Genomic DNA, 22,188 nt, shown 5'->3' on the forward strand with positions numbered 1-22,188 from the left:
TGTTTTCCTCTGAGAGCGCGAGATTTCCCTGAGATTTTATGGTAAAACAAGATCCTTGACTACTGATTTTTTATTCTTGAATCCATGGAAAGTAGCAGAAACACTTAAATAACACGTGTATATATCAGGTATGATTTACTTGTTTCACTTGTTGAACAGAATATGTTGCAGGAATGACTGAAAGTCTGTTCACATATCTGTGGTTAGATCAGTGTGCAAAATAATGTGTGTTTGACCTTCATTATGTATGTTTTGATTATACTGTGTTGTAAATAAAATACAAATTTAAATTTTAAAAACCCATTTTTTCAATCTCCTCACATTCTCTCTTACCTCAAAGTCACAGTCACACTGATGGGCCATTAGGGGGCCATTAGGGGAGGGCCTTTTGTCTCTCAGGTGAAAATCACTTAATATTCAAGGCCATTGCCACTCCCTCGCATATAGGCTTTCGATCACAAAACATGTTTTTAAAAATTTAAATCAATATATTGTTTTCTGTGAGCAAGTAAACAAGATGATTTTCACATAATTTTCAAGCAAAAATTCTAAGCAACAAAATCCAGTTCTCAAAAGTCTTGTGAACAAATATTCTGTATGTGTTTTATGGCCTTATTTCAGTGACTTCAAAATTGTAGTTTTTCACTTACCACGCATAAACGTTGCTTTCTAACATATTATTGTAGCCCAGTTTGTGCTGTTTACAATGTTATTAGACTTTAGCCATTTATATGTTTATAAGCAACTGAAAAAAGCACAAATGTCACGGCATGTCAAAATTTCTCCAGGCCCCCAAAACACCCTCAGACCCCAGGGGGTTAAAATGAAAATTGTATATTAGGTCGGAATTTGAACCCATGTCCCCTTGAACATTAAACTATGGATCCAGAACTGCTGAAACAGGTGCATGACACCCCTGAGTTCAATCATTTCCACATTGCCTTTTTAAAAACACATCACCTGCTGTTGTGCAGTATTTTGCTTACTGAACAAACCCATTCACAATGAGTGACATAAACAGAGTTCAGAAAGATCATAATATGGAGAAGCACTGGGCTGCTCTGCTGAACGACAAGAGAGAAACCAACGACTGTGATTGAGCTTTTAAGCCCTCGTTCACAATGTGTACTAAACAACATGTTGAAATTCATCACACTTATTAACTGTTAATTGCATCCCAAAAATGAGTTCGCATTAGGAAACAGTTGATTTGGTTGCTCTCCCGTCTAGGGCTGTTACATGGAAAACTGCATGGGAAGTTAGTGTTGCCATGGTTTCCTTGAACCTGTTTCATTTAAGTCTGGTTTAGCATTAATTCTGCCTATCATAAAAATTCTATTTTCAGAACATTTACTGCTGTCAACACCAGCTGCGCCTGAGCTAGCTTTAACTGCAGATGACGTGCATCGCTTTCAATGGGTTGAAAAGGAGCTGACGGCATTCTGGGAGATGCAAAGGGGCGAAGTTTTAGGACTGCACACCACAGACTGAAGACACAGAAAGCAGGAGCGACAGCAAGAGCAGCCACACAAACAAACAAAAAACACACAAAACCAATGATGGATTGCAGGATTGTGGCAGGCGTTGCTTTCGTTTGGCCAGAGGAACAGGGAACTATTCTTCTATATAGTGAAGGCATGACCTTATAGACTGCCACTGGATCTCAGAGGCCTGTATGCACTTTGAGCCAAATCGGATCTGTCTCGACGAGACTGTGAAAGGTCTGCAGGGATCTAACAAGTGGAAATATTTACAAAAGCTGTCTTCCCTTTAAATATATTAGTGTTACGTCTCGCATATACAGACATGCACACACATATACACGCATACCGTGAGCAAAGCGAGACAGAGATGGAGGGTTTGCCGACCTGGATAAGTATAAATAGCTTTGTGGAGAATTTTGCATGGCTGAAATAGTTCTCCGCTCATTAATCATTCAAGCAGGTATACCAGCGCTTCGGACAAAAACACTGTTTTTCCAGGTAAGCGCGAGATACACAGCCACCTTTTTTGTTTTAATTTGGAGAGTGCTGAGAGATTTAGACAGGATTGTGCGGCAGTATCCTCACACGACGGCTCAGCACAATCACAATCGAATCCTTCCACCAAAAGGGATTTATAGAGGTCGAGAATGTTATGATGGTGAATCCAGCATGGATTTAAGTTTGCGTGTGACTGTGGGTGAGGCCCATTCAAATGGTGCTCCAAATGGAGGGCTCACACAGAATAAAATGCTCAAAAAAAAAAAAAGGATTAAAATTGTTCCAGCCTCTGTCTGGCACAGATTAGGACTCTCAAATGGCCAAAGCCGAGCACTTTTCAATAGCACGGTATTAACAATCAACAGGCAGAGCCACATGCCCAGTCATCCAATCAGATTGTGAAAATCTGTGCAAATGGTGACTCTGGTCACAGCACAAAGTGAAGAGAAACAGGGATGCACCGAATATTACATTAAAATAAAGAAATATAAACAATAAAAATTAAATATAAAAATAAAAAAGTAAACAATTAAAAATAAATTAAATTCATTAAAATAAGCTCATAAATATGAGCATTATAAGAAAATATTATTTTCATGTAATCAATACCTCAAATTGCAAACTATTTTGTGTAAATCAAAAGAATATACAGTATAAAAATTGTTAAAGATTACAATTAGCAGTGTTGTTAAATTATTAGTGTTTTTAAATGACAAAACCTAGTGAAAATGTATTTGAAATACATTTATTTCATGCTGAGTATACTACAAATTCATTTACATACTGTATATACGTACTTAATAAAAACAATACCCTGCAATTGTACTTTTAGTATACTACACTGGTATAATTAAAGTCTGCTAAATTGGAACAACTAATTTAGTACGTAATGCACTTTAATTGTGCAGAAGTAGTGCTGAAGTCCAACTAAAGATATACTGAAGTATATTTGATTGCGCTAAAGTGGAACTATTGCAAGTGGTACACGTTAAATATCTTGCATTTAAAGACCCATATTATTCAAACACCAAACAATCCTCATCAATAATGACATTAAAACACATTTTAGGCCTAATATTAAGAAATGTGCATTGTGCACAAGTAGTACTCCAAATAAAATTTAATTATACTTTTTATACCAGTCTTGAGTCTTGAGCGATATGTCAGTAAATATGTTAACATATTTGAATTATACTTAGTATATTTTAAATATATAACTTTTTTTACTAGATCCAATTTCTTTCTAGAAAAAAAAGAATTCTAATATCAACCAATAACCAATTTAGTAACAATATACTGTGCATCCCTAGAAAAAACGAAGACAGGATAATGATAAATAATATGCCACACACATAAACAAGGAGAATGGCACACAGAGAGACGAACAGAGGCAAACACACACACAGGGTGCTGCAGGAAGGGAAGGCAGTGTTGGGGTATTACTGGTGGGTTTGTGTCATGTTGCGAGGACATTAATGTTTTTGGGAGCTGCTTTCTTACCAAACGAACCTAGAAAGGGCATTGGGTAAGTGACGGTTTCCTGAGCGGATAGCGGAGGAGTTGGGCGTAGCAAGCAGAGGCAGGTTAGAATTACTTACACACAGCATGGTGGGAGAGCGCCAGGGCTGTAGCTGTATCCCCAGCTTGCTCCAGGCGCAGCGACTGCTCTAAGAGAGAGTCAGCCTCCGCCAGGCAGTGCTCAAAACTGCCCCCCTTCCCTGCAATTAACACACCAAGGCCAGGCCTCTGAGAACACGCTCATACACGCACAAACACTGCTCACAGGAGCCCCCGCGTGTTCCCGGGGACACGCCACTCACAACGTTTGCATGGCTTACCGGGAATGGAGACGTCCACTGACACACAAGCGCACACAGTCTGATGACTGCCACCAACACAACTCGGCAATTTGACATGTTCATACACACATCATGCACGCTGACTAGGGAGAACTCTGATTCAAGATTGAAAATGTAAGATTTCAGTGTATAGGTGTGTTTTTGATACTATGGCTCCCATCTACAATATTTATATATTATACATGGTGTTACAATGATATTTAAATTATTTGTATTATTTAAAGATCTTGAAACATTGCATTAGAGTTGAGAAAACAGGATAGAGTAAACTTTTACTTCCAAACTATCCCTGCTGGGAATCTTTTTTTAACCAACCTAAATTGGTTTGCTGGTCTCCCACTATATGGCCAAGTTTGTGTTAAGTTGGTTTAGCTGATCGGTCGGCCTGATCAGGTCAAAAGTATGTAAGCTACCACCCCAGAAGCATTAAAGGGTTCACCCAAAAATGAAATTTACCCCATGATCTTCCAAGCTTTATAGTGGCATTGAATGATGGTCAAGGTTTTGAAGCCCAAAAAAGTACATCTATCCATCAAAAAAAGTACTCCACACGGCTCCAGGGGGTTAATAAAAGCCTTCTGAAGCAATGCATTTGTGTAAGAAAAATAATTCATATTTAAAACTTTATAAACCGTAATCTCTAATTTCCGCTAGCTGTCATATGTGATGTGCATGGTACATGGATGTACTTTTTTGGGCTTCAAAATCGTGCCCCCATTCACTACCATTATAAAGCTTGAAAGAGCCAGGACATTTTTTAATATAACTCTGATTGTATTCGTCTGAAAGAAGAAAGTCATATTCACCTAGGATGGCTTGAGGCTTGAGAGTAATTAATAGGATACTTTTCAATTTTGGGTAAACTATCCCTTTAAATCAGACCAGCCTAAACAGCATAGAAATCCATCAGAAAAAAAAGCTATTCAAAAATCTCTAAAATCAACCGATAACCAATATGGTACAGATAAATTGTGCATCCCTAAAAAACAAACCTAAAGTAATTTTCTGGTCTTAAACTGGTTTGTTGTTCTTAAATTGGTCTAGCTGGTGTTAATTTGATTAAGCTGGTTGGTTGGCCAGGTCAGGTGAAAAGTATGTAAAGCCCCCTAGAAGCATCAAATCAGACCAGCTTAAAAAGCTTAGCCAGCCATCAAAAAACGTATTAAAAAATTCTAATATTAATCAATATCCAATATGTTACTAATGTAGTGGGCATCATTGAATACCAGCCTAAACTGGTTTGCTGGTCTTAAAACTGGTGGTTTAAACTGGTCTCCCAGTTGGTCTTAAATTGATCTAGCTGGTCAGTCGGCCTGATACGGTGAAAACTGGACAAAACCACCCTAAAACCATCAAAACAGACTGATCTAAAACAATTAAAAAATGTCTAACTTGAACAAATGATCTATATGGCATTGATGTATTGTATATCCCTAGAAAGTCATCAAAACAGACCAGCCTAACCAGATTAGCAAGGCTGAGAAACCAGCTAACCAATTTAGGCTGGTTTAAGCTGGTTTTTGTAGAAGAGATTAGAAGGGATTTTCTCTTTAAACACAATTCTTAGCTCCTTTCATTTGGTTTCTGCTGTTTGGCATTTACCCTGGTGCTGAAGTTCGTCCAGGTCCATGAACTTGCTGGGTCTGGGGTTGAAGCCCTGCGCTGCTTCTCTCTCCTTCTCCTTCTTCCTCTGGAGCTCTTGCTGCCTGGCCCTGCGAGCAACTTCCTCTTGCAATTCATCCAGCTCGCTGCGCCCCTCTCCTACACATACACAAAGACATAAATAAGTAACAGTAATACTCATATGCTAGTTAAACACTTGAAATGAACACCTTGTACTGTAGCAATAGTGGGTTAAAGCACATAGGCAAAGACTGGTGGTGACTCACCCAAACTCAGTGGACTGCTTCTCCAGGTGGGTGATTTGAGGTCTTGCAGGATGGCACTGCTGCTTTTAGACTTGGGCACTGTGCGCCAGGAGGGCCCAGAAGTCACGGGTCTCTTACTGCCGCTGTCCCTGAAGCGGAGAAGAGCATATGTCATTCACTCAGTCATCGTGAGAGTGATTCTTAAAGTCTCTGTAGAACATTTGTCTGTGTATAATACAACATTAAGGCTTATGGTACAAGCTAGGAGAGATATTTATGATATATTCAATACAGTTGTTGGCATTTTACAATTAAAAAACTGAATATTAACACCATCAGAAACAATCTATGAAACAGATTTTTTTGTATAGACATACAGTATATGAAGCAGGTCTGGGTGATGCTTGCTTATTTCTGCTTCATATTTCATACATTATTTATAGAAATATAGTGTTGAAAATATCAAACATGATGCAGCAGGTATTTGAGGTATATTATTCATCAACGTAATGCATTTCATGACACATTATGCCCACCAAAAAAAAAAAAGAAGTTAATCAAATCATTAAATTCAATCATTTTTAAAAACTGAAATATAATTTGATTAAGATACATTTGTAGCAGGAACTAATATATAAATATACAAAGAGTCTGGTCTATCATTTTTAAAAATATAATCGATTTTCATTTCTTGCTGCCATCATTTACACTATTGTTCAGTATTTTTTTTTATGTATTTTAAAAGAAGTCTCTCATTTACTATTCGTTCAAAAATAAATTAAAAACTCTAATATTGTGAAATATTATTACAACAATTAAAAAAAACTTTTCTAATTTAATATTTTATATACAGGTATATATATATATATATATATATATATATATATATATATATATATATATATATATATATATATATATATATATTAAATTGTGATTTAAATTTTAGTCAAGTTAGTGTTGCATCAAATACAGTGTGATTTTTGGTAATCGAGATCTGGCAGCAATGGCACATTTTTCTGCTTGGACGAGCAATTCGCGGATAGCATTTCTTGGGCATGAAATCACCAACATGCCAACAAACCGATCAGAACACAGAACAATAATGATGATTCATAGTAACAGAGCATAGATGCCAAAGCTGTTGTGGATCCGCTTACCTGAATCCCTCTGTAACTGGCACAGATTTACAGAAAATTGGTTTGGCAAATAAACAAATTCCAGACCATTACATACATGTAAGCTTTATATTGCGCCTTACTTGACAAGGGAATTTACAGTAATGGGAATATTAAACAGCCAGTCCCCACACTCATTATCTCAAATGGCTTGGGTATGCAGAGCATTCACAGCTTATATGGACTGCACACCCCTGATATATAGGTTAGTTCGTTTTGGCCAAGTTGCTGTGTTACCTGTGAGCACTGGTGCTTGGGTTGTCGATGAGGGGCATGTCCATGCTGATGGGGCTGTTGCTGTTCCTCTCGCTACTTTCATAACCGCTCTCCATCCTCTGGATCAGGCGAGGCTGCTGTTCCACGCCTCTTAAAGGTGGTGGGATCGGTAGATGCTCCACTTCTGTTTCTGGCACGCCCCCTGAGCCATCGGTCATGCCCCCCATCTCTGCTCCTGCAATGCTTGACCCCTCTGCCGGAGCCTCTGAGACCAGCTCACTGTGCCCTGGTGACATCGGGTCTTCTGGCAGCGGGGAAGGTCCAAGCGTGGCGTAGCCGGCCGGCCGATGCTTTTCCCGGCTGAAGATACTGTCAATGTTCAGGGCCTCTCTTCTGGGTCTCCATGTGGGCCGATAGCGCCCTCCACTGGAGCTGGACTTGGACTCGCTGCTGGTGCTCTCATCTTCCCAATCTCTTGCCCGTGCCCCAGCCTCCGAGCCACCCACCCCTGAGCTAGAGGACGATGAGAGGGGTCTGCTGTGGATCATATTCACAGCCTCTTTATAGTCCTGCAGATGGCCAGTAGAAGAGGGCCTCGGCGTACAAAGGGGAGTGGCCTGGTCTTTAAGAACCTCCCCTGAAGAAAAAAAAGAAATCACATTTATGAAAGTTTTAAGTAGTAAATTTGACAGGACATGTGGCTTCTCAGTTTGATTCAGCATGGCGCGTTTGCCAGTGGAATTTATATTAGAGAGTGTGTGTTTGTTAAAGTACCTGCAGTGTCCATGCTGTTCTGGGAACCGCTGCTGTCCTGATTACACACCACAGTTCCCTGAGAGTCAGAAGAGAAATGGGAGGCCATGGACTCATGGTGTGATCGAGAGTGCTTGTAGCTGTAGCTGTCTGTGGAAGAGTCTGTGCGTGTGTCACTTGAAATTGAGGGCTCCCTCCCTGACGACGACGACAACAACAACAGCAGAGAGGGCATTTAGAAATAGAGAAAGTTAGCTTCAGCTATCCAGCTGCAACTGCTCAAAGGTCAGATTTTAAAGGGATAGTTCACCCAAAAATTTAAATCCTCATGTCATTCCAAACCTACTTTCAAAACCCTTGGAAGGATGAAAGAAAATTCAAAGTATGTATTGAATGTACTTTATGATGCAATCACAATGACTGTGACAATGTGGACTGAAGCTTTCAAGTTTGTCAATATAATCTGGCACTGTATTACAAGTTTTTTTTTTTTTAATCCATGGTTCTCAACCAGGGGGCCAGGGCCCACTAGGGGGCCTCGGTGAACTTCCAAAAGTCCCTAAAGGTGACTTGTAATGATTAAGAATAGGACAAAACGAGCATTAATATACAAAAAAAAAGCAAGTAAAAATTGAGATATTTCTTATTTTAACTCACCCTCTGAATTACAACCAGGATATACTATATGAGGTCTAATTTTTAAAAGTGTTATTTCTAGAACTGGAAAAGTTATGAAAACTAATAAAATCTTAAAACTCTGTGAACATTTTTTTAAATAAATATAAATTTTTGTACATATGCCAAGCTTTAAAATATTGTATCATGTAGAAATTGTGAGTAAACAATACTTTTGAAAATCATCATCCTTGATCCTAATGAAAAAAATCATGAAAAACTGGAAAAGTCATAGGGCCTTGAGTGGACAATGGAATCAAAAAGGTTGAGAACCACTGTTTTAAAGTCATATTATAGCATTGTGTGAGATATAGAATGAAATGTTTTTATTTACTGAAAACCTTCCTCTCCAGTGAACTGTTAACTCAAGAATTGCTGTGAGGCTAGGTGACTCAGTTGTGAACCTTGTAACCAGATCAGGCCATTGCATGAATGAACAAGATCATCTGTTTCAGTGAAAAGACCTGATTCAAAAGAACTATTCAGACATCGCTACATCTCTCGTGAATGTGCCAAGGACAGTTAAATAAACAAAACAGTTTTTTTCAGTAAAAAAAAAATCGAATGTATGGTTTAGCGTGGTATTGACCATTTTTTTTGATGTTTTGGACTCATTTTCAGGCTTGAAAACTTTAGTACCCATTCAAATCTAAATGAATGGCAAGCTTTAAAATTTTCCCTTTTCATGATGTTTCAAATGGATTTGGATTGACTGTATTTTCATTTTTAAGTGAACTATTCCTTTGTTTGATTCTAAGAATAAGCTTTGATAAGTAGTACTGTTTCTTTTTTGTTTAACCCTCTACCTCTCCATCCCGCCTCTCACTTCCTCTTTGTCTCACCGGAGTCTTCGCTGTCATAGCCGGCCTTGCTACTGTGGTGCAGGTCCAGCTGTGATGCCAGCATGTCTTGCGTTGACACGGGCGTCCCTCGGGGGTCAGCGTACAGCAGCAGAAGTGGCTGGTAGTGGCCTTTTATACATCTCGACACCACATCTTTCCACTTAGGTCCGATCTGTGACCGTTTGGTACATTCAGAGTTAACCACACTCTCCATTCACAATTAGAAACACTAGAATCAGCTGCCAGAGACAAACACGTCATTACCTCCTTCACATGTGCGTCATCAAAGTACATCCACTTGCGTATCTTGGTCTGGAAGAAGAAGGTGGAGTAATGCTTGCCGTAGTAGCAAACCATGCCCACAAGGTAGAGCTCCGATTGTTTGGCCCTCTCATCCGTCACACGGTAGAACAGCTGGAGGGCGGGCACATAAAGAGAGAATGATTTAGAGTTTACTCTATACTAATCTGCAGTGAAAAATTAAACCATTTTAACTAAATATTGATTTGTCAGCACTAGCAGAGCATATTATTTTAAGATAAAAAAATTAACAGTTAATTGAAAATGAAAATACTTAGTTTCAACATAATTATGTGAATAATTTGAGTAATTTGAAACATTTGAGCAACAGGTAACACAATGTTCATGAGAGGTACTCTCTAAACAAGGTTAAAAATGTGAAAAATGTCTCAAGTCATGAGTGTGAATTTGAATGGAATTGGTCACACATACACAGGATGTTGAATTAGACTTGATGTAATTTTAATCGCAGTGACAGGAGGAATTCACTCAATTGCAATTTTAAAAAAAATCAACAGTCACACAACAGTAAAATTTTATTATTTTAGCAATAAAACATAATTCTATCATGAATTTTAATAAATTTCAATTATGTCCAAATTGTAATTTATTTACTACATATGGATACTACATAACATACTACATAACATATCCTGACTGATAACATGAATAAAAATGTAATAAATATAATATTAAAATGAACATTTATTATTATTATTATTATCATTTACTCTCTTATTCTCACCAAGGCTGCATTTATTTGATGAAAACTGTAGTAAAACTATGATATTGTGAAATATGATTCCAACTAATATATTTTAAAATGTGTTTTATCCTGTGATGGAAAAGCTGAATTTTAGGCTGCCATTACTCCATATGCTGTGTGTATGAAAACACTTGTTATATTAGTCTCTTTGAATTTCATTCTATTCTTTATGCACTTAAATTCAAGTTCTGCATTCTGTGTAACACAGAATGGCACACAATCCTGCCGTAAAGTTGATGTGAGAACACTGTAACACTAGTGGGGCCACAGACATATTGAATGTGACAAAGAGCACACTGTGTTTTCTCCTCTTGTCCTGAACTGTGCATAAGAGAGAGGGAGCTGGAAGCTCAAGGTTATTGAATTGAAGTGGTGACAAAAAGGAACAATGATAGTGTGAGTCTTACATCACCCAACCGCAGGCACGTGCCCAGGCTGTGGATGACGTCTTCGGCTAGATCAGAGTGATCCGAGTCCCACACCAGGCCGATACTGATGATCTCCGGGCAGTTCATCAGAACCCGCCGAATCCGCAACATCTCGCCACAGTTACTCTGAAACGATGAGAGAAAAAAGAGGGCATATTGAGCACATGTGCATGTGTGTGTATGAGAGAGAGAGAGAGAAAAGGTGAAGGAGAGATGAAAGGAACGCTTTAAACAGGGCAACACGGTCCAGCAGGGCCTTATGTTCGGCACCCAATGTTCTAGCTATGCTCTTTGAGTCACCGCCCTGCATCGAGCACTTTGGCAGCGGTATACGGAAACAGGCTCTGGCGACGAGCACCACTGCCAGCCTGACCCCTTCCCTCAACGTACAAAAACCTAGCCGGGCACTGCCTTTGTGGAGCGGGCAGCGGGGTGACAAACAGGCTGGCACCAGACCTAGGCAGGAAGGGATTAGACAAAGAGCCCAGTTCTCAGAACCGGCCTCTCTCTTTCTCTCTTTCTCCACCTCAGTCGCTCCATAACAGACAAACACACACAAGCGAGGCAGCCAATGAACAGCCATCAGCGGCAGCACTGCTGAGCTTTGGGACAGACACACAGTGTCCCATTAGAGATCATTGTTAGCCTCAGCTCCGCAGTCTGTTCTGCCAAGCGCTGGGAATCCAGGCAAACACATGCTTTCAGGGCCAGACAACTAAGCTTCTAAAGAGCAGTGACGTTACAGACTACCGATCTCAGCTGCATTTCAATAAAGCCATTTCAGGGAATCACCAAATGGAAAATCACTGGAAATGAAAGAATGGATTTCAGCTCGACTGAATTTTGACTCATTTCGCTGATTTTGTACGGAGCAGACTGTAAAGAGCTGACATGGGTTTCTCCGTACGCACGCTGAATGATGCTGGAGCATGTTTGGGTTGATGAAATCATCTGCCTCCTGTGGCGGGGTGAGGGTGCACAGTGTGTGGTAAGAACTGATCGGCAGCTGGTGTGTAATAGGGTAAGACTGTGTGTGTGTGAGAGTGTGTGTTAGGGGTCTGTCATCTGTAAAGAGGAGAGAAGCAGTAAGCAAAACACTCTCTCGGGCAAAGAACAGACGGTCTTTATGCTTCCACGTGAACAGCAGAGCTTAAATGAGTATCTGGGTGGCTTGAAGAAGGGTTTGTTTTGAATAACTTGGGTGAAGATCAAGTTAACGAGCAAAATCAAACTAGATAATTGAAGGCATGAAAGAATTTTATCCAAAGGGATCTGACTGGATGGTGAAAATTAGGCTATTATTTTAAAGGACAATATTACACACTTTATGGAATACTTGATCCTGATTGGCCAAAACCAATCAGCTAAATTGAATACTTCAGTGTTGCACCAGACATCCGATTTCCAATATAGCTGTGCCTGTATGGAGGACTTGGAGTGACACTAATAAAACGAAGGTAAAAAATATGAATTTATTAATTCACATTAATTCAACATAAAAATGGAAATAAATAAATCACTTATAAACATTTAAAATAAATTGACATATTTAAAATTGTTTAATTAATTTTTTAAAATTTAATTAAATACAACAAAATAGTAAATAATTTTTTACGCAATTTAAATTGTATTTTGAGTCAAAACCTGGTTACCTCAATGAGAGAACCGTCGAATGACTTTTTTCTTAACTCAACTTAGAAATGAATAAAGAAAAGCATTTGACAAAACAACAAAGAAAAGCATCTAAGACATTTTTTATTCCTTCATTTTATTTTAAGTGTTACTCCTAGTCCTCCATATGTTTGTTTCATGTCTCATCTAGCACTCCACAGTGTCTTTATTCTCACAAAATAAATACATTTAATTTAATAATTCAAATTAATTACAAAATTTAAGCATTACGAGGCCATTTTTCTGTCTTGTTTTCTAATGACATTCATTTTCTCATGAGGAAAAAACCTGAACGCCTCTCAACATCTCTCTGGTCCCTTGAATTGGCAATGAAATCAACCACATGTTCAGAGTCACAACAGTCATAAAGTTGTAGCCTCCTTCTCAAGCATCGGACACTGATTTGTTGGTGGTCCACAGAGCTATTACTCAAATTCTTTACACATTAAACTAATACTAATCTAAAAAAACAGATATGAAAATTTTTATGAGATGTTAAGCATGAAAAACGTTAAGGTAGACAAAACCAGCAGTGTACTCACTGGACAGTTTCGCAGGTCACCCATGGTGCTGGCATTGCGGAGAAGTTCTCCAAACATGTCAGGCGTGGGCTTCTCCTTACATTCCAGCATTCGCACAGCTTGGTTACTGCAGCAGAGGGAATAAGAGACAGACGTGTCCTCAAGCACCAGAGTTAACACCACAGACAGGAAATACACACACAACTCTACATACAATAACGTTGAACCTTAATTAAAAGTATAATACAGCTCAGTGTTACATTTTTTCAACTGCCCAAAAACTTTAGTCTTCACAGATGTTATATATCGTCCGTAGATCACTATTCCCTAGAAGACATCAGAAACTAATGTAGCAGCACTCGTTCTCTGTTCCATCTCCACATGGTCTCCATCAGGACAGAAGCCGCAGGCCTGTGCAGAAATCAGCGTACTTCACTGGCTAATGTTTCCTTAAGCTAAGCGTGATAGCATCCATTTGACATGCAGCATATCTGCACACATGAAGCGTCTGTCAGCATGTCTGCATGGAGGAAATGTGCAGAGACATCCAACCTATATGCAGACACCAATTTACATCAGAAAGACAGGTCTACCCTTTCTCTCGCTGTCTTACTTTCAGCATTATTCAGTGTGCTTTACTTACAATTTTTTTCAGTATGATCATCATTTGCATGTTCTTTTTCATGTTAAACGTACTGCTCTTTTTGCAATTAAACAGTTAATGTACTGAAATAGCCACTTTGACCATGAATCACGCTTCACATTGTTTAGCATGCAGTATTTATGATCTCCGATTACCACTCATTATATTCAACACATTAATAATGATGTTTCCTGCATATCCATGCATCTGTATAATATATTGCATGCATTATCATTCGCAGGGTGACATATGATGGCAATACGAACGATTTGCACAAAAATGGTCGATTTATGAACTGCGTGATGCTACTGAAAATTTCTGATCGATTCTAGTGTCTAAACCACTTTACATTATAGGTGTGTTGATGTAATTATTAAAAAGTTGCACTGTTGTTTGGCATTACAGCTTTATTTATTCAGGTTTCTATTTAATTAGTTATCTATTTATGCTCAAGGAAGATTAAAAAGTATAGTGTAATTAGCACTGCAATAGAGCTCTATTTAAATGCGACCTGGCAAACAACTGAATAAACAAACCTTGAATAAAATTATGTATATTATAAGTTTAACATGCATTTCATTTGGATGTGCATTTCAATGGAATCCAAAATGTGCCATGCTAAGGTAGTACAGTGTAGGATGGCAAATCGGTTCTTTCAGAATGATAAACCTGTCCAAACTGTTTCACAAAAGAGAGAAATAAATAAATGCTATGAGTTCCATTGTTTTCCATGGTATGTGCGAGCTTGGTTAAGCAGCTTTGTTTCTGGATGAAAAATACTGAGCTAGGATTTTGAGCATATTGCGTAGTCTGTTTTCTGGTGTGAGTTTGTGTATGCATGGAGACATGGCTTCCTACTTTCCTCACATTTGTTCATATGAAAGCCGTCGTGTGAGAATTCAAGGCTGTACAGGGCTATAAGCATCCAGGAGTGAAGGAACACGTTGTACTATCATTTACTGCCACACGACCATGTGGCAAATCACACGATTTACTGCAGAGTGTGTGTGTGTGTGTGTGTGTGTGTGTGTGTGTGTGTGTGTGTGTGTGTGTGAGCGTAAGAGAGGAGAAAGACTGCATGTTTTTATGCAAAGCCAGCAAACTGTGTGTGAAATGGTAAAGGTTAATACGTATTCAGCAATTTAATGTGAAATATCTGTGCATGAACTTCCATTATCCATTTTCAAACATGGAGAATTGTTGCTTTCATATCTGATACAGAAATCAATAAGGGATGTCTAAATCTATGTGTGTATTTAATAAATATTTTCATCCTATCAGAAATATATGTGACCCTGGACCACAAAACCAGTCATAAGTCAAAATTGAGATTTCTGCATTATCTGAAAGCTTTCCATGGATGTATGGTTTGTTAGGATAGGACAATATTTGACATGACCTTTACATAATATCCTAATGATTTTTGTCATAAAAGAAAAATTGACAATTTTAACCCATTCAATGTATTTTTGGCTATTGCTACAAATATACCCCAGCGACTTAAGACATATTACAAATAAATTACATATTACAAATAAATCATATTTAACGGAACCGTTTATGTCCAAACCCACTGCTTTTTAGGAAATGAGAAAAACCCGGTAGTTTTAAATAATTAAACACCACGTTGGTATTATGGCTGTGACATGAGCCTTTACAGTATGTGCAATTATTCTTACAAAATAATGCTGTAACTTTGTACACATACTGTAGTTTGACAGATGGCACATTAGTAGCCTTTATTTGGGATCTTAATAAATCAGGTCCTTAGTGGGGGGGACAAACTATTCTATTATTTGGCAATGCATGATAAATTAAGAAAGTGAAATTCTGAATCATGTGGGAACCTCAGATGGCCATAATACTGATACAGATTTTTTTCTGATGTCTTATAGAGTCTCACTGGAGATATGGTATTATCATGGTCTAAACAGGGGTTGAGGAGCCCTCAGAATGAAATACAGCAGGTAAGAACATTTTCAGGAAGCTGTAAGAGTAGGTGTGTGTGCATATATGTGGGATTTATATATTGGAACACGGGATCGATAATGAGAGGAAAAGTCGTAAAATATGGCAAATGAAGGTTGCACATGTGTAACAATCTATACACTAGAGTGGGAGAACAGGACATGAGGGAGAGGTTTGGGGAGGGTACATTTCCTGTACATAGCTCTAGCAGATGGCTCTCACGGGTCTGATATGTACGATGACAGCTAATAACCCGTGATATAGAGCCTCATTCCAGCCCAGCAGGTCGGCTTCAGCATTCAGTTGGAGCTGGTGGCTAACTTACCCAATAAACACTGTGGAAGTTACCTTCAGTTCCCAGTCTGATGTGTAAATCGAAACCCTCACTCAACATCAAAGTGACAGGAGCCACAATCGTCCGTTTCCACCACTAAACGGCGTACACACGGTTGCACACCCCACTAAGTCCCAATAGATCACCCTCAACCACGAGAGTATCCATCATTTTTGCAGCACAAGGCAAACTGAGCCAAAACACAGTGAAGTGCAAGACATAATGGTTGGCGGTAGTATGGCCAAATGGTTCAAGATTTGAGAGGGTAAATGAAGACTGAAAAATCAACACTTAACAGGGTGCTATTGTCACTGGGGTCTCAAGTAAGACACTTACATTTACATTTTACATTTATGTATTTAGCAGACGCTTTTATCCAAAGCGACTTGCAGTATATTACAGGTACACTTAACCTCAAGTGCATTTTTCACACTACTTGCATCCCAAATGACGCATTATACACTTATTCACTATGTACTTATGCACTATGTACTCAACTGTGTAGTGTATGAATTCTATAAGGTTATTTTGTCATTCATAATCTGAGTCTGATAGCCCCTCCCCTTCTACTACGTAATTAAAACTGTGACACTTGCACGTCCAACATTCCACACTTTGTTTTTTTTGGTTTGTTAAGTACATCATCTGGGTATTTAAAGTGCACTTTTTCTTTTTAGAATTTTCAGTGTGAACTCACACTACTTATATTACAAAACGGCATAGAGTAATGCACAAGTATGCAAAATTGGATGCACCTAATTATTTTCAAGCACTAAATATACCATTCAAAAGTTTTTTGTAATGTTTTGGGAAAAAGTCCAAGTTTGGAATTATTTGCTAAAACTTATTTGTAAAAGTAGGATTATTGAGAAATATTATTTCAATTTAAAATAACTCTTTCGAATTTTCAGCTGCCATAACTTCAGAGTTCACTGTCATGTGATCCTTAAGAAATCATTCTAATATGCAGATTTGGTGCTCATTATTATCAATGTCAAAACCAGTTGTGCTTCCAAGATTTTTTGAGCAAAAGAAAGTAAAACAAAAAACAGCATTTATTTGAAACAGAAATCTTTTGTAAGATTATAATTGTTATTAATGTTCAATTTAATGCATCCTTACTGAATAAGCATTTATGTCTTTAAAAAAAAAAAAAAATACTGACCCCAAACTTTTGAATGGTAGTGTATATTTATGCATATTAGGGTATTGTCTTCTTAGCTTAGCAAACATGCTAACAATAAATGCACTCAAAGTTGAGTAGAGTTGTAGACTATGTAAAGAGTTCCAAATCTCCCAATTATATTATAATTTTCTATTATAAAAATAGTTTTATTTTTTTTTTACTTAATCAAAATAACCCAACTGCAGTTTGATTGAGATTTAATTTGAATGCACAATGGAAAAACATGATTTTTAAAAAAAATTTAAAACGGAGTTATCTGTTTTTGCAAACGAACTCTTCATATGTACTGAAAACATGGTCCTCCACTTACCAGAGAGAGGTGGTGGAGATGTAGTGCACCATCTGAATGAAGGGGAGAGGATCCGACGTGGCTCCACAATTATTACAAACACACTGTAAGAGAGAATAAACACAATTAGAATACATGTTAGGCACCACACAAAATGCACTAAAAAAACAGATTATATCCCCCACCAACCTGTTCGAAAAGTGTCATGGCAAACTTCTGATGTGGGATGCAGTGCTTGGCTGTGCAGATGTCCTCCTTGGTCTCATCCGAGATGTGGAAGTGGATACGCATCAGGAGGTTCTCCTGAAGAAAACCAACACAGACCGTTTGGATCTTTTCTAGTAATTGTGAGTCAGTGTGTGTGTGAGCGCATTGGCTCTCTCGTTCCTTTGATCTGACTCTGATAAACAATTCTGGAACAAGATGTTTAGCTCCAGCACGCTGGCTATTTCTGCAGCATTTAAACAGTGAGGCATCTTTGAACGGGTGTTTGTGTATGTGTCTCAGAACGAGTCAGTTGTGAGGTCCGGCTCTTATACTCATTTTTCTCTGTCAGCACTCACTTCACGTTAATCTGATCAAGTGAGAACAACACATCTGTTTTTCATAAGAGTCCTTTTGATTCCCTGGCTGAACAAATTTAAAATCAATCGATCACACTGCAAGTTCCTGACAAAGGAACATTGATGTTCCATACATCAAATCTCTAGTTCCCTTCCTTTCATCTCGCTAACAGCTGCGGACCACGCCTGCAACACCCCTACAACTACCAGTGCTGGAGAAACTACTTTAAAACCAAAGCTCCCCAAGCTACATGCTACTCCGTTTTAATCAAAACAGTTAAACTACAGTCAAGCTGCAAATTCGAAAAAGTAGCTGGGTACACTATAAAATTACTAAGGAATACCAGCTTCATTAAATCTAAGGCAACAAAATAGTTTTATATATAACTATTAAATAATATAAATTACTTCTGAAATCAGAGCACAGTTTACCAGGTACTGAAATATTAAAGGTGACAGCATTCAATTTACAGAATATATATACTAGATATAACTAATAAAACTTGAAAACTAATTCATAGGGAAGTAGATTTAGACTGAAGTATGCATAATTGAATCCTAAAATTGAATATTTCATTTTTATTTCAGCTTTATTCCAATAAACGTTTTAAAATAATTGTACGTAGCAATAACACTGCTACTGAAAAAATAAATGTATTAATGTTGTTCTGTCAGCTTGGATGACAAGTGGCATTTATTGCAAAGAAATAAGCTGGTAAAACTCTTTGTGAGGTTCGAAATATATATTTTTCAATAAGACAAAAGTATTTAGGATACGTTTTCAATTTCACACGGCTAGAAAGCTTGTCAGCAAAGCAGCATTATGTTATACTACTCTTAGCAAAAAAGTTTTCTAGAGGACAGTTAAGCTAAAAATATATATAAAGGTAAGTTAGTACCACAAGTACCACTAGTTATCTACTCCTCAACACTAATAACTCTGAGTTCACTGAGCTTGTAAATAGACTCTTCACACACTGCATTCAACCTAATTTTTCACTCTGAAAAATATCACATCTCACGCCCTCCGCGAGACACTTCTCATTGAGTATCACACAACAAATCATTAGTGTATGGAGCGTTTCATTTCCTGCTCAGATAATAACGCGGCTATTTATGCAGGGGTGCAGATGTGCAGAGGAGCGAGGCAGAAATGAAGAGTTGGCATTTCGCTAATATACTGCCTGTCGTCTGGTGCACGTGAGGAGAGGAGTCATGTCTAAAAGCGGAGACGGATGGCGCGCCGAGCGCTTTGGCCCCATGCCTGCGTCTGCCTCACAAATGCGGCATTCAAACAAATGGGAGAAATCATGGCAGCTTCATTCAACAGATCCTCGGCTGAAAATAATGAGCCCGCGACAGAAACAGACCTTTGTTACCGAACTGCAGACGAGGTGCTAATTGAACTAAATAACACTTGATGATGCTGTCTTTTGTGACCTTATGAGTAAGCACAGCTGCATTCACAGATCTATGGAAGAAAAGCCCTGACATAGACAGTACTGGCTGCATATAAATGGGTATTTAAGATGGAGCCAATCACAGGGTCTCTCGGCGAGCTATCTTGATTGGACAGCTCAGCTGCTCGCCCATGAATGATCGTTTAATTGCTTATTTGCTTAAAAGCAATTATCTGTATTGATGCTCACGCGGTGTGTCCTTTAAGGACATAAATGTGAGATAAACACAATCTATGCTCCTTAATCAGGTCCGGGCCGAATAATCAGGTTTGGGGATTAGAGGAGTGGGTTGAGGAGTATAGGAAGACCTATAGAAAGCTTCCACATCCTTAATGATCCTATCCGAGGTCATTTAAAGCAACAGCAGGGCCCATATACATACCTGCCAACTCCTGCTGCCATATGTCTCTAAAGCCCATGACGCCTACGACCATAAATCGAAATATCCACTTACAAACAGCTCCAATGAGTGTGTGAGCGACCTACCAGTCTACATAGGCAAATACCTTATGTACGATGTGTTCTCAGATTCAGTATGAGACATTTTTTTTAACTGTAATTGGTCTAAATTGTGCATGTTATTATTATCCATCTAGCAGTTCTTGAACATGAGAAAATGTTCTGGTAATATCCTGAAAAATTACTGGTAATAAAAACTAAATTAAAACATTTTTAAACTGTTAACTGAAATAAACAGTAACATAACTGGGGGGGGGGGGGGTATATATTTATATATATGGTATATTATAAAACTGTTATAAAACTTTTAATAACACTAGAACGTGCTGAAAAATTTAACATTGGAAAACATTTTTAAATAACTTTGGCTGCTTTAAAATGAAACTAAAAAATAAAATATAAAAACCAAAAACTAAGATTGATGAAATCAACAAAACTAAATTAAAATGAAACAATAAAAATAAAACAGAAATAAAAACGTAATATAAAAAGCCAAAATACTAAAATGGATCCTCTGATGAGAATGACTTGAACATTTTTGTGGCCACTGAAGAATGCAATGTGACAAGCTCAGTAAAAATGTCCAATTAAGATATTTTATTCAGCACTTCAAAGTAGTTCGATCTAATTAAAATGGAGTATTTCATGCAGTATGTGTGTGCTATTTATCTTCATTGCTTTTTGATTATCAAGTTGCTATTTTAGCCACACGCTAGTCCCACACTAATCTGGAATGACCTGCGAGTGGTAGTTAAGCCTCTCTTGCATTTCATTTGATGAATGTGAATGTCTTTTAATGAACTTTTATGTAAAAACATTTTTACTGAGCTTGTCAAAACGCATTCTAGAATTGCCTCATCCAAGAAAGATACAGTGGCCTCAAAAAGATTTTGGACAGAAAAGTCTTAAAAAATGTATGCATGTTTTGTGCATCACCCAATAAAATATCAAACCAAGTGGCTTTTTTTTTTTAAAGGAATACAGCTCTTTTCAAGCATTTCACATATTAAAACAGATATAATTTTCCAAATTATGATGAAGTATCTTTGGCTTTTCTGCTTGGGAAAATTGGCTATTAAAACCATTAAAATTCACCCGTTAGTTAAACGTCACTGTACGATGCCTCAGAATTGTGGAGTTAGTTCTGAAAAGAAATCTATCGTCATTTTTTATTTTTTTTTCAATTTTTATGACTTTAAGCGTGCCACTGTATTTACACTGCTGACAAAACATCCTCTATGTTGGAATGCTCTAAACAATTCTTAAAAGTAAGTATTGACATACGACCATACTACATAGTAGACAATATCTGTCTCCCAACAACAGAAGGAACTAAAACCATCCAATACTTTACAGTTAAATATGAATCAACCTCAGACGGTTTTATTTAAAGTCTTGTTGCATTCTCAGAGAATCCTATCAGCCAGTCATTTTGAATCAAACATACTTATCAAAGATACGCCAACACGTCCTGCCAGAAACGTCACCGAGACTCATCTTTTTCAGTGCATGGAGTAATTTATGAATATTACAAAAAGTTGTCAAACTTCAGCTGTCTGCTTTCCTCCGGAGATATTTTCCCTTTGCTGCTCAGACTTCATGTTTCCATTTCTACCACTCTTCAAACCACACAAGGATGAGCACAAGCAGCAGTGCTTGAAATTCAACACCTAACATCTCTGGAATCTGAGATCAAGGTTGACAAAATCCAAGAGAAGAGCGGAAAAAGACAGAACTGGGAAAGGGGATGCAAGGAGAGACGAATGTAGGGTTGAGGAGTGGTGAGAGGAGGAAATGCCTGAGAGAGAAAGAGGGATGAGAAAGCTGATCATTGTGTCAGCAAAAACAGAAAGTAACTTATAAGGAGAAAGTGTGGAAGAAAGGGGTGAAATGGGGATAAAACAAAAGTCTTACGAAACACTCGGCCGCGTCGTCCATGATGCCCAGCTGGAAGCGCTGCTCGTCTTGGAAGGTTTTGGCCAGAGCACTGCGCAGAGCGTCCGATGGGAGCACCTTCTCACTGCTGAACTGGAACTGGGCAAAGATGCTCTGAAACCACAAACAGCACCCCAAAGTAAGAATGAGAAACTGATGCAACTAAGACAAGCCACAGCACACGACAGCTTTCGTCAGCCTGCCCGCTCACTGTGGAGAGAATACACACGTCGAGAGAGGAGGGCTGACATACCGTACTGTAAAAACATTACACAGCAATACAACCAATCAC

The 22,188-nt window shown here is 38.2% G+C and overlaps 1 protein-coding gene across 1 annotated transcript in view; it reads right to left on the bottom strand.

Annotated features, from left to right (window-relative positions):
• The window catches only part of LOC306852688 (ubiquitin carboxyl-terminal hydrolase 54-like), a gene marked incomplete at its 5' end in the record, with an annotated part of 56,220 nt that overhangs the window by 9,597 nt on the left and 24,435 nt on the right, over nucleotides 1-22,188 (bottom strand). Inside the window, 12 exons of the mRNA XM_079389722.1 lie at nucleotides 3,581-3,700; nucleotides 5,444-5,602; nucleotides 5,731-5,858; nucleotides 7,125-7,740; nucleotides 7,878-8,054; nucleotides 9,374-9,545; nucleotides 9,638-9,787; nucleotides 10,847-10,993; nucleotides 13,081-13,186; nucleotides 17,501-17,583; nucleotides 17,669-17,782; nucleotides 21,876-22,010. Of these exons, the coding sequence (XP_079245848.1) occupies nucleotides 3,581-3,700; nucleotides 5,444-5,602; nucleotides 5,731-5,858; nucleotides 7,125-7,740; nucleotides 7,878-8,054; nucleotides 9,374-9,545; nucleotides 9,638-9,787; nucleotides 10,847-10,993; nucleotides 13,081-13,186; nucleotides 17,501-17,583; nucleotides 17,669-17,782; nucleotides 21,876-22,010 (2,107 nt within the window). The remainder of the gene's footprint in view (nucleotides 1-3,580; nucleotides 3,701-5,443; nucleotides 5,603-5,730; nucleotides 5,859-7,124; nucleotides 7,741-7,877; nucleotides 8,055-9,373; nucleotides 9,546-9,637; nucleotides 9,788-10,846; nucleotides 10,994-13,080; nucleotides 13,187-17,500; nucleotides 17,584-17,668; nucleotides 17,783-21,875; nucleotides 22,011-22,188) is intronic.

The sequence above is a fragment of the Barbus barbus genome (genome assembly GCF_936440315.1).
Source record: "Barbus barbus genome assembly, chromosome: 32".
Classification (NCBI taxonomy): Eukaryota; Metazoa; Chordata; class Actinopteri; order Cypriniformes; family Cyprinidae; genus Barbus; species Barbus barbus.